This window comes from Aotus nancymaae, unplaced genomic scaffold (genome assembly GCF_030222135.1).
Source record: "Aotus nancymaae isolate 86718 unplaced genomic scaffold, 86718_ANA_hifiasm-v0.15.2.pri h1tg000103l, whole genome shotgun sequence".
In the NCBI taxonomy this organism is placed as follows: domain Eukaryota; kingdom Metazoa; phylum Chordata; class Mammalia; order Primates; family Aotidae; genus Aotus; species Aotus nancymaae.
The window spans coordinates 1,329,946-1,347,068 of NW_026988518.1; the positions used below are offsets into that span (position 1 = coordinate 1,329,946).

The 17,123-nt window shown below is 34.8% G+C and overlaps 1 protein-coding gene across 2 annotated transcripts in view; it reads left to right on the top strand.

Moving 5' to 3' along the window:
• The window catches only part of PLPPR5 (phospholipid phosphatase related 5), a 114,577-nt gene extending 98,176 nt beyond the window's left edge, over positions 1–16,401 (top strand). For both annotated transcript variants that reach the window (XM_012458466.3, XM_012458467.3), the window contains exon 6: positions 15,667–16,401. In XM_012458466.3, the coding sequence (XP_012313889.2) occupies positions 15,667–15,699 (33 nt within the window). In that variant the 3' untranslated portion in view covers positions 15,700–16,401. The remainder of the gene's footprint in view (positions 1–15,666) is intronic.
• The last annotated feature ends 722 nt before the right edge of the window (positions 16,402–17,123 follow it).

Below are 17,123 nucleotides of genomic sequence, written 5' to 3' on the forward strand. Positions count from 1 at the left end.
ATGAAACTTTTTCTGAACTGGATGGGTACCCCACCCTGGATGGGGAGTTACCTTCATTCACAACCAAAAGCTGCCTCCAAGGATTGCACATGCTCATGGAACAGAAGTAGACTGAACTAATCAGTAGTCTTTCTGGTTTCAACAAACATAAGCATGAATGAAACTGTGTAGAAACAAAGTGACCTTCCTGAAAATGCTCATGGTCTTAGCTTCTTCTCACAATCCACTCAGACTGATAAATCATCAAAGTGATGACAAAAAACTACATCCTCCAGGTCTTCCGCTCAGATGTAAGTGGAGGATTCCCTAGCAATTCATGGTTATCATTAGGAGATTGCTGATGAATCCTTTCCCACTCATTTTAGGAAAATGAGCTGAGCTAAATCATTCTATTTCAAGCATGAATAATCGGAACAAGAACTCAAATCCTTTAAAATGACATCGAGGAGAGAGAAAGAGTTATTTTAATAGATAGAGCATGTTTTGCTTTGTTTTTTAAATAAAGATTACAAGAAATTTGGCTGGGTGTGGTGCCTGACACCTGTAATCCCACACTTTGGGAGGCCAAGGCAGGTGGATCAGTTGAGGTCAGGAGTTCGAGACAAGCCTGGCCAACTTGGCAAAACTCTGCCTCTACTGTAAATACAAAAATTAGCCAGCCATGATGGTGCACACCTGTAGTCCCAGCTACTTGGGAAGCTGAGGCAGGAGAAGCACTTCAACCTGGGAGGTGGAGGTTACAGCAAGTCGAGAGTGTGGCACTGCACTCCGGACTGGGCGACAGATCGAGACTCCATCTCAAAAAAAAAAAAAAAACAGATCACAAGAAATTTAATTAAATTTATTGTAGATAGCATCTTCTTTCCACAGTCAAGGAAATTAAAGAAAACGTGTGAAATGAATGTCAGATGAAAGATAGCTGACACAATCAGGAAAGTAATGTAAGTAAACTAATATTGCTGTGGTGGGATTAAAACTATGCTAGAAACCATAAAGAACAAAATCCACACTGGAAAAAGTTGTCAGTTATATTACTGACAGGTTTTATAATAAAAGAACATGAGAATTAAATTGATATCTGAGAAAAGATCATAGATATAGAGGACATGCCACAGAAACCTAACATATGAATCTTTGTATCTGAAGATGACAAATGAGGCAATAGCAATATTCAGAAATATATATTAAAGGAACTTCTCTTCCAAATACATAGTATATGCTATTATATAGTATACTATATATATATACACTATATATACTATATACTATATTATATAGTATATATGTATATTATTATATATTATATTATATATTATATGTGTTATATATTATATAGTATATATGTAGTGTATGTATATATATACTATATATTGTATATATAGTATATATATACTACATACTAAATATATATAGTATATATAATATATATATTTAGTATATAGTAAATGTATATACATACTATATATATTTACTATATATACTATATATTTACATATAGTATATTATATATTATACTATATATATAATATACTATAGACTATGTATATAGTAAATATATATATACACACATATATACTATATATATAGCATATATACTAGGATATATAGGATATATATATACCAGGATAGGATAGGTTTACAATATATAGTATACAGTATATATATATATACTGTATACTATATAATATAGTATACAGTATATATATATACTGTATACTATATAGAGTATATAGTAAATATATATATACTGTATGCTAGGTATATGCTATATACTAGGTAATATTACCTAGTGAAAACTAATACAACCACAAGACAGAAAAAATAGTTTACTTCCCAAGGCTGATAGCATGCTGGTCTCAGACTTTTGTCTACATAGCACTGGATGCAAGATCTATCCTACTGTATCTGTTCTAGATGGAGTAATGTCTTCAGAATTTTCAAGGAATTAGTGTGTAACATAATTCTATTTTTCCACTCAAAAGTCATTTAAGTATTAAAATAACCATAAAAATATCAGCTATGCAAGAATTCAATACAATTCAGGAATTATATTGCTCTCAAAAAGGTACAAAAAATGTTTAGCAACTAATATAGCAGCATCTAGAGATCAAATTAGGATGTGAATGAATTGGTGGAAAGAATAGAAACCATTTAAATATAAAACTAATTAGATTTAACTGTGGTAAAATAAAGTAACAGAAACAGTACAAAACTATAAAATTTAAAGAGAAGATATGTAAGAAAAGAAAATTATATTAGATGACAAAATAAGACAATGTCTAGACAATACCAGCAAAAATGTAAAAGTCTAAGATTCTCCAGATTTCATAAAGGTGGGACTCATTATTGTAAGCGTTCTTGGGTTGTTGCTGAGTTTAAAATGAAGAAACTGAGGCCAGCACAAGAAGATCCGATGTGAATTTATTCGGCTCCCGGGAGAGGTTCTGCAGTCCAACAGGAGGGGCCAGAGAAGTCGCACGGACTCCTCTCAGACATGGGGTTTTATAGGGTGTGGAGGCATTTGATTGGTTGTGGGAGAGCAGGGTGTGGGCAAGGCAAGCTTGCTATTGGCAGGTAGGCAGGGTTTGAATGCTATTGGGTAGTTTTACAAAACTCGACTGCTATTGGGTAGATTTACAAGACTTCATTTGCATTTTGGTGCGGTTTTTTAAGGGAGGGCTAGGCTGTGCGGTGGAGGGTGGACGTGTCCGAGCTCCCGGGGTTGGGGGAGGTGTCCGAGCTCCTGGCGAGGCGACCGGCTTTACAATTATCACTGCTTCATTCTTGGCATTGCTAACTAGAAAACATATTCAAGCATTTTTTAAAAAAAGTTACCAAGAGTAGTTTAAAATGATTTACAAAAGGCCAATTGAAAAGCCTAAAATATAAACAATACTTACGTCAAAAGATTGATGTCTGTAATACAGAAAACATCCTAATTTGTAAAGTTCATGAATGGGCAAATCAGTAGAGAGCAAATACAATTAGGAAATAAATACAAGGAAAAGTGTTCTGTGTGACCTTGGATGAAGGTTAGGAAGGCTCTTTTATGCAACATTAAAAAGGTGATTTTTATCCTGTAAGCAGTTGGGGTACCTTTCAAAAAAGACTTCCTTAACCAAAAATTGGTTACCTTCCAAAAAGGACTTTAAGGAAGGAAATGGCTTGTTCAGAGAGGAGAATAAGAGAGCAACATGGAACAACAAAAGAATCTGAAAGGCTATTGTAAGAATCCAGTTGAATGCTACAGATGATGCTTACTAAATCTCAATAAACCAAACTATGTTATGCCATTTTGACTGACCAGATGCCATTTAGCAAAGTCTGCTGTTAGTGAGGTGCTGATTTAGAGGATTTATCTCACCTCATGATTTACCATAGAAAAGGGCTCCCAGCCAGAGTGTCATTAAGAAAACCATCCCTCTCCCCTACCCATAGTATATGCTGATCCATCAGCTATGGCATTTTCCTGTCCTTTCTTCAAATTCCTCTCATTTATAACTAATGGAGAAGGTGTGCACTGGCATCCCTTCCAGATGATCCTCATAGGTCAGACTGCAGTCACCTCAACAGCAAAGCACTGAGCTCCTTAGTCCTTCTCTCTCTCCTGCCTGTGCTTATTTTTACTCCAAGGCCCAATGCTGGGACTATGAGATTGGCATGGGTAAACACATGGAGATAATGTATGAATTATCCATTTTAACTGATGCTATATAGAAAATCTAGAGGAAGAGGCTTTATCTGGTAAAGGAACAAAAATATTTAAAAATAAATACAAGGACAGATAGAATTTGATAGAAAATGGGATATTTCCAATAGATCTAAGGGAAATTAAGATCCATATAGTTTAATTATGGCAGTTACAGCAGGCCACAATAACCACTCCTGGTTAATTTGAAAATGCTTCATGAGGAAATAATTTTTTCCATCTAAACCCAGGCATTATTTTTTCTTAGGTTGATGTGATATTAATCAATTGAACCAAAGGGAATTCTCTCTTGTCAAAACCAAAGGGAAAGTAATGATAGGAATAGTTTACAAGACTCAGTTTTATACTTAGCATAGAGGCTTTTCACCAACCTGTATCACCCAATGAAGCTCATCATGTAAAAATGTACCCTTTTTAACAGAAACATCAGCTGAATGAAAGTGGTAAGAAGTGATGATAGCTCCAAAAATCTAGAAATATTATGATGAGTCTGTACTGTTACAGATGAAGGTTAACATGTTCAATTCCCAAGGCAACTGCAAAAAAAATATTTATATGGATAGGAATGTTCTAAGACTTCACAGTGACCCAAGGAATTGAACTTTACATTGATTGACTCTTTTGCAAATTTTATAGGATTACAGAAGTCATGGTGAAGCATGAACTGAAATTTACTCAGAGTGATGCGTGGACAGAGAGCTTGGATTTTGCAGCTAGGTTTGAAGCCTGGTGGTTCAGCTCATTAATAACGAGGTGGAGTTAGACAAATCACTCCTCCTCTCCTTATCTGAAGAATTGATAGAAATAGAGCTGATACAATGATGGTTTCCCTGTAGGATAATTGTTGGAGTTAACACATCACAGATAAACTTTTTTGGCACATAGTGAATGCTTCACACAAGTTAGTTCCCTCCCGCAATAATAATTTCCTCAATGGGATTTTTTTTTTAATTTCACACTATGATACTCCCATACAAAGACTTAATGGATTTGAAAGTTTATACAGATTGTCTATTTCATACATAGCACATATGCAGGAAACATTGTAGTATAAAATGTTGCATATATTAGTGTCATAGCAATAGCAAAACAATCCTGTGGTTTCTTGCCAAGACAAATATGATTATACATTACTGTGTTTCCTGTGATAAATTCCTTTGAGGTTTCAGAATGTTGTGCGTGAGTAACTCTGGCAATCTATTTAAGATTCAGTTGATTTTCTATAATGCAAATCTTTGTTTTACAGAGCTGCTGAACTGTAATATAAATGTTATATAGGACCTTGTCAAAACAATCTTATTAGTGATTAGCTATTGGAATAGTGGAACTAAATATATTCATATTTAGGCATTTTTCTTAATGTAAGCTTTGAGCATTCATGAAAAATATTTGAAGTAAATCAATATTTACATGCTATACTGTGTTCTCATTTGTTAAATTTAATTTTGTTTAAAAAAAGTAAATTGAAAGTAGAAGCTTAAAAATTTCCAACAGGCATCAACATTTTAGGTTATAAATACCAGCACATTCTGTTATTATTTTGCCATATGTCATTTTCTTATTTGTACTCCAGTATATTCAGCATCTATTTTTCTATACCATTTATGAATTTTGATATACTAAACGAAGAATAAAAGCCAGCTTTTCCCCTCAGTTATCTAACAGGCCTTATATAAAAGCATCTTTCAGTAAATTGCTTTTGAATATAGAAAAAAACCTTTCTCATTTCATTTGTGTGAATAAATATGGAATTGATAGCTGTGTCTTTAAATTATGTGATTCATTCAGTCATTAGTTAAGGAGAGAATAATCAGTGATAGATTTAAAAACCATTTCCAACGCACACATAATTAGTTACACATGGATGGAAACCTAATCCCAGACGTTCATCCCCCTCTTTTTCAGGTCTGTTCCCTTACTGGGGACCATCCTGAAGACATTATGGAGGGCCTTCAAAATCAATCAGAGATCACAGGACTGTGAAAACTCTTTGATAAAAAAATATGAAATTTTATTTGACTAAAACTAGGTAAATAAGCAAGGACTCAATTCACAGTTTTATGAAACAAGCATAGTTTACTTTTTATAGTTTTGATTAAAGAAGCAATCAGGAAATAATTTGTACGTATTGTTTATGATCTGAACATCGGAATAAGCAAAACAAAAAATAAATAGGAAGTATCTGTGAGGTCATCACAATAATCATTGGAAACATTTTCTTAAAATAGCCTTCAAGACCCAATGAATGTGTGAATGAGTTTGTGTTGAATACAGAATTTCCCTGTATATTTTATTGCTATTATTCACATAAAATGCATCATAGCTATGATTTCAGATCAATAAATGTAACAGTCACTTCAGGTATAATATTAAAAGCAAATATTCGATTATAGCTTAATAGATGCTTGGAATTATACAGAGAACTTCACATATAAAATATGTGAATACTCCCAAGGTCACACAACTGGTCTGTGTTCTGAAACAAGAATATGAATCCTTACTTTCCATTTTCACAGAAATATGTTCCATAATTGTCACTTCAGAGCTCAAAACCATAATCACTATGCTGCATAATATAATGTTATATTTTTTAAAATTATAATCCATATAAATTAACCATTACATTTGTTAAGCATAAATGATTGCTTCCATGTCCAATTTTCCACAATTATAAGTAATATTAAGATAAATTTTCCTTAAACATATATTTTTGTAAGCTCAATTAATAACTTAAAATAAATTCACAGACATAAAAATGCTGAAGCTAAGACTATGAACACTCCTAAGGCTTTTGGTTTAATTCATATCCTTATGTTCTCTGCAATAATGGAGAACATTGTTCTTCATAATCTTTACCAATCTTATAGGCCAAAAATAAATGAAGTTCTAATTTGAATTTATATTTTTGAATATTTTTCAATAAACTTATTTTGTATTTTCTTTTGTACTGAAACAACCAGATGTTGAAACAATAATTCAATAACTGACAAACCAAATTTTAGACATGTCTTGGCCTTTGGACTACATTCATGTTATGGCTGGTGGTCCTAATTTTTTGAAATTGGAATTTATTAAAGCATAATTTGCATCCTGTAACATTATCCTTTTTTGGCATACAGTTTTATGGGTCTTGACAAATTCATACGATCATGAAGTTATCACCATAATCAAGTTAGGGAATGTTTCTATGACTCCAAACTGTTCCTGCCTTCCCCTTTGTGGTCAGCCTTCCTTCAGTCTCCATCTGCAAGAAACCACTGATTTGTTTTGGTTCCTAGCATTTTGCCATTCTCAGGATGTTATATAAATGGACTCATGCAGAATATAGCACTTTGAGTTTTTGAGTCTGACTTAATTTTTACATGCATCGTAATCTGGGTTTTTCCCATTTAATTGCGGAGTAGTATCCTGCTGTATGGATGTACCATAGTCTGTTTATTCATTTACCAGTTGAAGTTTGGGTTGTTTCCATTCTTTGGCAATTATTAATAAAGCTAATACAAACATTCATATACAGTTTTTTGTGAATATATGTATTTTATTTCTTTTAGCTACTTAGCAGTGAGATTGCCAGGTTGTATGGTAACATATATTTGCCTTCATAAAAATTTTCCAAGTTATCTGTGTCATTTCTAATGGGCCTTATGATTTTGAATGGTTCTAAATTGAATCTTGATGTAGTTTATTCAGATTTTTATCAACTGGTGCCTCTTTGTGAAAACAGACAAGCTTTTAAATGAGGAGTTTTAATCAGCTCCTGGTTGTACAAAAATTTATCATGTACTTGGCCCGTTACCCACATCCTCCAATTCTTCTCTGTCAAGTAGCATTAGGATGCTTATTTGGCAAATCTAAAGCATTTAAGAAAGGAAAATGAAATAACTAAAAAGAAGCCAATTTTATAGGTTAAAGTATTAGTATATAAAACAAGGCATGGATACAATTTACTGATGAGTTACCTTATCATCAGTTGTTATGTACAGTGAAATTTTATTTATAATCAGATTTGTAATATATGAAATGTAACAAATATCAAATATGGGGTACTATGGTATCTCTAGTGGGGAGACAGAGAATTTTGTAATCATATATAGAAGATGATGATGGCTATACTGGAGGAGCATGTAAAGGGAGACCTGTCTAAACTTAGCAATGCTAGAAACGTTATCTTAGGGGAGATCTGCAGGACCGTGAGCCAAGTGAAGATGAGAGCAAAGAATGTTCCAGGTGGAGGATCCGGCTTGTGCAATGACTTCGTTTAGCAGTCGAGATACAGGCAGGAGTCTTGAGGATGCTGTTGAAGATTGATCAGATGATCAACCATGGGGTCCAGAAGCAGTGAAAAAGAAGCTGAATTCATAAGGAGCAAGATACACTGGAGCAGATGGATAAATTAGTAGTCAGGAAATTTCCTCATGGCTAAAGAAACCTTGTTGTGGGAGGGAGGTAAGACAGTAGATAATGTGATTTTACGTTTCTAACATGATTACTGGTTGAGAATATAGCTATGAATATGGGATAAAAGTATGGGAGAGAGGAAGGTTACACAGTTGGAGTGGTTAACAAATTTAGAGGACAAAGTGCATGGATACTCACATCCACCGAATCCCATAAACACATTAATATTAATAGACTTCCATGAAATTTCATGTCAATACATTTGGGAAACATTGAGTTAAAGTGAAAGAAACAATCAGCTGGATGTGGTGGTGTGTACCTGTAATCCCAGCTACTAGGCAGGCTGAGGCAGGAAAATTGATTGAACTCAAGAGGTAGAGGTTGCAGTGAGCCGAGATCACACCACAGCACTCTAGCCTGGGCGACAGAGTGAGACTCCGTCTCAGAAAAAAAAGTGAAGCAAACAGGTATTTGCTGAAGGTCTTCTTAACACCTTTATGCATGTGAAGCTCTGAGCATGTCAAATAATGTGCAGTTGTTGTCAAAAGGCTTGAATTCAATTATTTGTTTTTTGGAATAGGTTCACTGATGTATTAGTCGATACTCTTTGTCAGTGAAAGGATAGCATCTTAAGGAACTGATTTTACATCCCTGATAATGCTTATTTCATTAATCACTTTTCTTCAGTTTTAGGCAGTGGCACTCAGACTAGCATAAAAGATAATTCCATTGCTTGTGGCGCTTGCAAAAAAAGAAGATATCTGGGTTGCACACTAAGACGTTCTGATCCAAAAGGCCTAGACTTGGGGCCTTATGACTTGTACTGCATCAGGCATATCAGGTGGTCTGGATGTGCAGCCAGTACTTGATCTGGAAACACCTGGGCCTGCAGAGCTTCTGACACAGTGGTTCTCAATATTGGCTGTACGTTATAATCATCCAGAGAGCCTTTAAAAATTCCCGTAACCAGGCCATGCCTCACACCAATTAAATCCTAGTCTCTGGGGTTGCATCAGTATTTTCTTAAAGATCCTGGGTGATTCCAGTGTGAAGCCACAGTAGAGAATCAGTGCTCCTAAAGATTTGGTGTGAGAAGCCGTAAGCTTCTTTGACTTCTCAGGACTTGAAAATACTTTATAAGATCTATAGCTAATGTTCTAGTGAAAACTGGGCCTGCCACTCTCTGGTTTAATTAGCTTATCAGAGAAAGCTGCCTAGAGATTCTTTCAGAAGGTAGCTGTTAGATTCTTTCTCTGAATAGTAAAAAAAGGAAACTTCTGAATAGAAACAAAACTCTGAACCAATATAAAACTCTGAACTGAAACAGAAAGGTTAATATTCCCCCAAAAAGTCATCTTTCCCAAGAAAACTCTGGTTCTATCACATGATAGCTTTTATGTCTCTAACTTCTTAAAACAACAAGAAATTGTTCAACATAAATTTTCGAATCAGTTTCACAGCTTGAAGTCTGAATTTAACTAATTTCTTCTTAAATGGTTCTAACATTTTTTTCTCTTTACTAAAATACTCATCAACTTCACAGCCTACCAGAAGGAAAACAATGTGACAAAGTAGAACCTTTGAACACATACTCCATGCACTTTGCTTTTTTCCTCTCTTCTGCCCACGTTCCCCTCCTCAAACAACACAATGAATGAAGCAAATGAATGAGTTAAAGCAGCAAATTGCAAAATAAACAGGGACAATATTCAAGATTGTGACATCCGCTTGTCTTTTCCTGATGCAATGTAGGCTATGTCAGAATTGTTGATTAATTTATTGGACCATGATTACTTCTCCAGAATCCTTAGTGGTAGATGTTTTCTCAGAATTCTAAATATTATATATTTTAGGAATACTTATATTCGGTTACAGAAGCAGGGTCTGGAGCAGCAATTGTAATCGCAGATGGGCGTTTCTGCAGCAAAACATAGAGTATAAATTGCCTCACAACAGATCAGGTTTTTGTCACCAAATGAGTTTGCACCAATCTTATAAGAAACATTTTTTGGGTTTTAAAGTTTGTTTGGATATGAGCATTGCAAATTGGTAGAATTGTGTATTTTATAGTCAAATAGTGAGTTTTATTTGCAAAATTCTAACCAATTACTTAAAAATTATTTATTGACCTTTCATTTCTTTTTTTTAAACTTTCCTTTTTAGCTTGTTTCTGTGGCTTTTGTAAGTAACTATAAATAAATGATGACTATGTTTAAGTAGAGACAGGAACCCTTGTGTATATAATCCCATTTAATCTTAATAAAAATCCATTCAAGTATGTATTCTTATCTCTAATTCACAGATGAGAAAGCTGGGTCTGTGAAAGGTTCCATTGCTTGCCAGAATTTCAGTTGTGATGGAGCCCACATTTAAACACTTGACATTCAGATGACTTGTCTGCAAAGACCACTGTACCTCACAGCTTCCTCAGCAATAGAGTCAAAGACATAAATCATTGCATGAAAGACAAGTACACATTTCCATTTTATGTTTAGGTTAAAAACCTATGCTGATTGTTGACAGCCTCTCCTATTAAAACACAAAACTTTTTATCATCAATCATCTTGAAAGAATGAAACTGGAATAATATTTAATCTCAGCATTTGGTCTAACAATGTAACAGCATAGAACTTTAAATAAACCAATACTTTAAATAAATTAAGTCAATATTTAAATAAACATTTAAGTAATATGTAAAACACATTTTGTAGGTGTGCCGAAATCAACCTATTGAGAATGGTCAAGAAGAAAATTCACAGGAGAGGTCCTTTAAAGACTGTCTTGCCAGGCTCTTCAGCTGGATAATGGGAATAAGCCACTGTGAACACCTTCAATTAAGGCAATAAACGTATGTGCGCTGGAGCGCACTGGTTTTGGAGTTGGGTTGCAAAGCTAAGGCAAATACAGAAAAATGTGTCCTTCTGTGCAGGTTTCCCTTACAACCCAAAGCAATCTGGAAACTAGAGCTTTTTGTTGTTGTTATTGTTGTTATAATTATTAATCTTTAAAATATATTTTATTTTTCAACCATTAATGTGAATTTAGCATTCCTTAACTAAGCAGCCATTAACAATGGCATTTTTGTTTGCTTTCCTATAGCTGTAATTGCAAACACTTCCCTGGAGTGCCCTTGTTGCATTTTCCCTTATTTTTTCCCCCTTATTTGTTGATTGTTGAGTGACAGATCTTGCCAGATGGCCAGTCATCGCCAAAGTTTCATGGCATGAATCATGACAGTTTTGTCTTAAGTAACATTTTTTTAAATTACAGAATATATTTTCTATAGAAATAGAAATAGGAGTATAGAATAATAGAGATTTTCATGGAGAACTTAGAGCTTTCAAAATGGACATGCTATACAGACTTTAAAATTTATGAAATTTAAGTATCCAGAACAACTTTTCAGAAACAAAGTGTTTGCTTTCCCTTGTGACCCCTGCACTCAAGGACCAGACTCAGTATTTTGCTCACTGGTTTGCTGTGCACCTGAATGAACACTTTCTAATGGATGCTTCATGTAGCATATTCTAATCTTCAACTATTTGGGGTTAAGCTTTGTCATCTCCATGGTAAGCTTTTGTAGATGTAATTGCAGAAGGTACCAGGAATTGTGCTGATAAATTATATGACCACTTTCTTCTCATGATTCAGATTTGAACTTTTAAGCATGAGCTTTTTGGTTTGCCTACTGCTTTTTTGCACTGTCATCTACTAATAAGATTTAGGATTGCATATTAAGAATTTAGCCATATTGAAAAGAGAAACCCCTTGTCAACTAGTTTGCCTCATAGGCAGTCCATTTCTCAAGACAGCAATCTGAAAATATTAAACACAAGTCTAGTTTTTCATGTTACTGGGAAAAATGCTGCTGGGGAAGTGAACAGATCATAACTTTCTGCATAGGAATTAGGCCATCTGTATATTTCAAATTATGCATGTACATACCTTGGTAATGTAAGCTGTATAATGCAGAATCATATAATAGATTCTTATAGAAAGGACCTCAAGGGGCGCGGTGGCTCACGCCTGTAATCCCAGCACTTTGGGAGGCCGAGGTGGGCAGATCACGAGGTCAAGAGATGGAGACCACCCTGGGCAATATGGTGAAACCCCGCCTCTACTAAAAGTATGAAAAATTAGCCGGACATGGTGGTGAGTGCCTGTAGTCCCAGTTACTCGGCAGACTGAGGCAGGAGAATTGCTTGAAACTGGAAAACGGAAGTTGCAGTGAGCCGGGATAGCGCCACTGCACTACAGCCTGGTAATAGAGCGAGACTCTGTCTCAAAAAGAAAAAAAAAAGGATGTCAATAATTATCTCGTCCCTTCTTTAGATTCCTTCAGGGAAAATCACTCCTGTGCCTGATAGTGTGGTGGCTTGCACTTGTAATCCCAGCACTTTGGGAGGCCAAGGCTGTTGGATCACCTGAGGTTGGGAGTTCAAGACCAGCCTGACCAGTATGGAGAAACCCCATCTCTACCAAAAATACAAAATTAGCCAGGTGTGGTGGTGCATGCCTGTAATCCCAGGTACTCAGGAGGCTGAGGCAGGAGAATCATTTAAACCCATAGGGGTAGGTAGCGGTGAGCCAAGATTGCGCCATTGCACTCCAGCTTGGGCAACAAGAATGAAACTCCATCTCAAAACAAACGAACAACCAAAAAAAAACTACCGAGATAAAGAATTCATCTCTTTCATTTAAGACAAAGTTTCATTTGCTCTTAAACAGTAAATGAACAGAAACTCTCTGATCTGTCTGTACACTCCTTTTATGTTTCGTGTACTATGATTAAATTTCCCCTTAATTTTCTCTTCCCTATGCACAGTCATTTCAGTGTTTTATTTTCATCTGTTTATCTGTCTGCTAACCACAGCTACCTTAAAATGATGAGCCCCAAGCAGGATACTTCTAATCCCAGTCAAATAGGAAAAAATGAAATAATCTCAGAAGTTGAAACTTAAGAGATGTGAAATGGAAAGGATGCTAATTTGGGGTGGGGGTAAGAGTTTTCCCTAGAATCCTGGGATCTAAAAATATAGTTAGTCTGGAAATCAACTGTTGTTCTTATAGTTTAACTTGGTAATGATTTGGTATAGGAAAAGAGTAATATAGCTTTAAATTTATGGACAGTGAAAAGGAGATCTAGTGATCAGCATGTGATTTTAAATGCCAAGACTGAATTCCAGTATTTTCTAGATCTCAATAGCTCACCTACAGGTGTACATTCCATGCCTCGTTATTAAGGTTTTTTAGTCTGTTTTGTGTTGCTATAACAGAATACTCCAGACTAGGTAATTTATGAGGAGCAAAAGTTTATTTGCTCATGGTTCTGGAGGCTGGGCAGTCCAAGGTCAAGGTGCTCGCATCTGGTAAGGGCCTTCTAGCTGCATCGTAACATGGTGGAAGCACAAAAAAGAGGGTAAGAGAGAGAAGGGGACTAAACTTGCTTTTGTATAACAAACCCAGACCTATGAAAAGAGCATTAATTCATCGATAGGGGGAGAACCCCCATGGTCTAATCACCTCTCATTATGCCCCACCTATCAACACTGTTGCCTTAGAGATTAAGTTCCCAACATGTGCCTTTTAGTGGACGCATTAAAACACAGCATATGGTGACTTTATATTCCTATTTGAGACAATCCTCATTTAAACCTGTTGTCCCTGTGTAGTATTAGCACCCTTTTCTCCCTTCCACATGTCCATGTTAGATGATAAACTATATGGTCACCCTACAGTTATTACAGCTTCTTTGTCATACTCTCCAGCTTGCACTTGTGCACTTGGTATTTCCTCTATTTCTGTCAAGCTCTGCAATGATTATCAGTGGTTTGCTTCTGATTATTTCTCTGTTTATTAAAGCCCTTTAATGTGTATTTAATTCTACCTTCCAGGATGGTGGTTGTCCCCTTAAGATCATCTTCAGCAAATTTAATGAACCTTGTGAACCATCCCTTCATTATCTGGTTCAACAATGGGAACACGGAGGCCTAGGCCAGTGGCCTTTGGGATACCATCCATGTTCTTTCTCCCAACTTTCTTTTCTCTCTGCTGCCCCTTATTGACCTTTTCCTACCTACCAGTTGCCATTCACTGATTAATCTTTAATTTCTGTCTTAACATCTTTCCAGAAATTATGTTGTTCAAGATCCCATTAAAAAGTGTGATGTTCATGGCAGTTTTGTGCTGAAACACTCTATATCAAATTGCATTTTCTCAGTTCACTGGTTTCAAGTACCCATGGGGCCACCAGAAATAAAACTGTGATGTATATTTCCACAGTTCTTATTGTTTTAATTCAATCATAGTGCATTATATAACTCTGACAAGTCATCTTTATCCTAAAGTCATGCCTGAGCTTTTGTAAGGAAAACTCAAGAAAACTTAGAGATGAGCTATGGAATTTCCAGGCATTTTCATCATGCATTTTTAAATGGGAAATTAAAGTTTCTAAAGTGTTATCAGGAGTCAGTGAAAAAGTCAGCCTGCTCTGCTAACTCGTGATTCTTACTAATTTTGTTTTTCTCTGTTATCAAGTGGGTCAAACCTAGAAGAGAGTGCCCTGAGTTGTAGTCAATGAGATTCTTTTCATGTGGTTTAATATGCCTAAATACAACGAAAATGAATTTTAATTTCTTTACACACATTTTAAATATGTTTTAATGAATTAAAATACTTTAACTTGAAAAGAGCTATATGTATGTTGAAGAAATCTTATGGCATACATTCATCATATGAAATTCTGTTTATGATTTCATTTATTATAAAAAGCCAATGCAAAAGCTATAAGAAAACTATATAAAAAACATTTAAAATGGGTAGTATGGTGGTAGAACCCTTTTGTAATGTTGATGTTATTTGTAGGGGCTGTCAGTCATATTAGATCTTGACATAAGCCCATATGTAGCATGATTAATTATATAATACTAGTTTTTCATTGCAATATTTTAGCAGCCATGACATGGACTGTTGCATGCCTGAATCTATTTAAATATTAGCCATTCCACAGACTTTCTTTGTACATAATTCTGTTGCTTTCAAAAAATAAAAAAGGCTCTTAAGAATTCTATGGTCGAGGTAAACAGCAGAGACTCCAGTCTGGAGTCTGGATTCATGCATCAAAAATGAAGTGTTTAAGTAGATTTTTGTCAACTAGCAAATGCCATTTCAGTCTGAGCATTTCACCACCTCATTCTACGCCATCTGTCTCTCAGGGAGCAATTAATCTGAAACTCCAACATGCAGCATTAAAATTCCATTAACACTGAACAGAATATTAACATGTCTGGCATTGCCATTTTTCTCTCTTCAAATTTCAGTGTTAACTTTGAATAAGCAGGTATAACATTGTAATCTATTTGGATAATTAAGATTATTGAAGAAAATATGTGATTAACAGCTAAAATTGTGTAATAATACATAAAACTTAGTTTACCGATGCTGGATGTTTTGGCAACTTCAACATTCAGTATGTAAGATAATGATTATTTGTAAAGGTACTACCTATTTTACAAAGCTAATTTTCCCAAGCCTCTCACTTTGTCATTTTCTTTTTGCAGAACCACATCACCGCCTTCGCAGAAGTCACATGATATTGAAGCAGATGGTTTTTCACTGCATTGGACATCATCCCTTTTTACCATCCATTCATAACACCCAAAGTTTGTTTGATTGCAAAGGAAGTTTATAACGTTGTTGAATAATTTTTATAATTTTAAAATCAATGTCAACCTATCTGTTTCCCCCACTAGACTGTGAGCTCCTCGAGGGCAGGATTGTCTTTTTTTTTTTTTCTGCGTCCCTAGCACTGACAACAAAGCCTAGCACAAAGTAGGAAAAATGTGACGACCAAATGAACAAAATTCCTAAATAAAACATTCACTTTAGTTTCTCACAGAATTACAACAATTATGTTAAAAGAAACCTCTACATAAATCGTATTTGTGTATAAAAACCTTTTATTTTGGGTTAGTTATGTTTTTTAAAATTTTTCATATATCTATTCAGCAGTATACCATATTTAATTTGAAGTGGACTTTGAAAGTAGTCATGGGGGTTTTTATTTTATTATTAAGCATGACATTATTTCCATTCTAACATTTCAGTGTGTGAAATTTCTTTACTTTCAGAAAGTATGTTCTATACTAAAATAATGTTTGCACATTATGCTATATTTCACTTAAAATACCATTCATACTATACATTCTAAGACTGGTGCTTCTGCTTTTGAAGGGGAAAATGCCAATTTTTACTGTAATAAGTAATGTATCATAATTAAAAATTATTTATTTGGACTTATTTCTCCTGACAATTGTGGCTTAATTGATAACTTGTTTTTGAATGCAGGCAGTATTTAGGATCGTTTAAATGAGTGCATTCAGCACTGGTACCTTATTATTCAGTAATTTCCCATGGGTAACAGTGTCTCAAAAGTGCTCAATCCACTCTTAGGCTTTTTTTTACTACTAAAGATTCCACAGAATTTAAATGAGAAAGAACTATACCCTGACACATAATTTAAAAGATGTAAATGCTAAAAATATAGTTAATGTATTTTATTTTATATTTGTGTAGTACTTTATAGTTTGCAAAGTACATTTACACTAATTATTTTATGTAATCCTCATAATAACCTGATATAAACATGAAGAGTATGGCTTTATTTTTATAGATAAGAAAAATGAAGCCAAGACAGGGTAAATAACATGCCAAATCCCAAACTAGTGAGAGACAGAGTTTAAATTCAGGTTTTCTGGCCCTGAACTCATATTCCTTTCTAATATAGCACAGCTGTCATCTCATTTTGGACACTGAGGCCTTTCAGAGATCAATAGAATCCTGGGCAACTACCTATGGTTCAAAAAATGAATAAATGCCAGAATACAATTATGAAAGCTCTGCTGTATTTTAAATATTTATGTTTTAAGAATGAACCCTTTTCAAATATAAAACTATATAGTAACCTATTTGTAATCCAGTTTTAAAATAATGAATATCAAGAGCCTAGAGGTGAGGT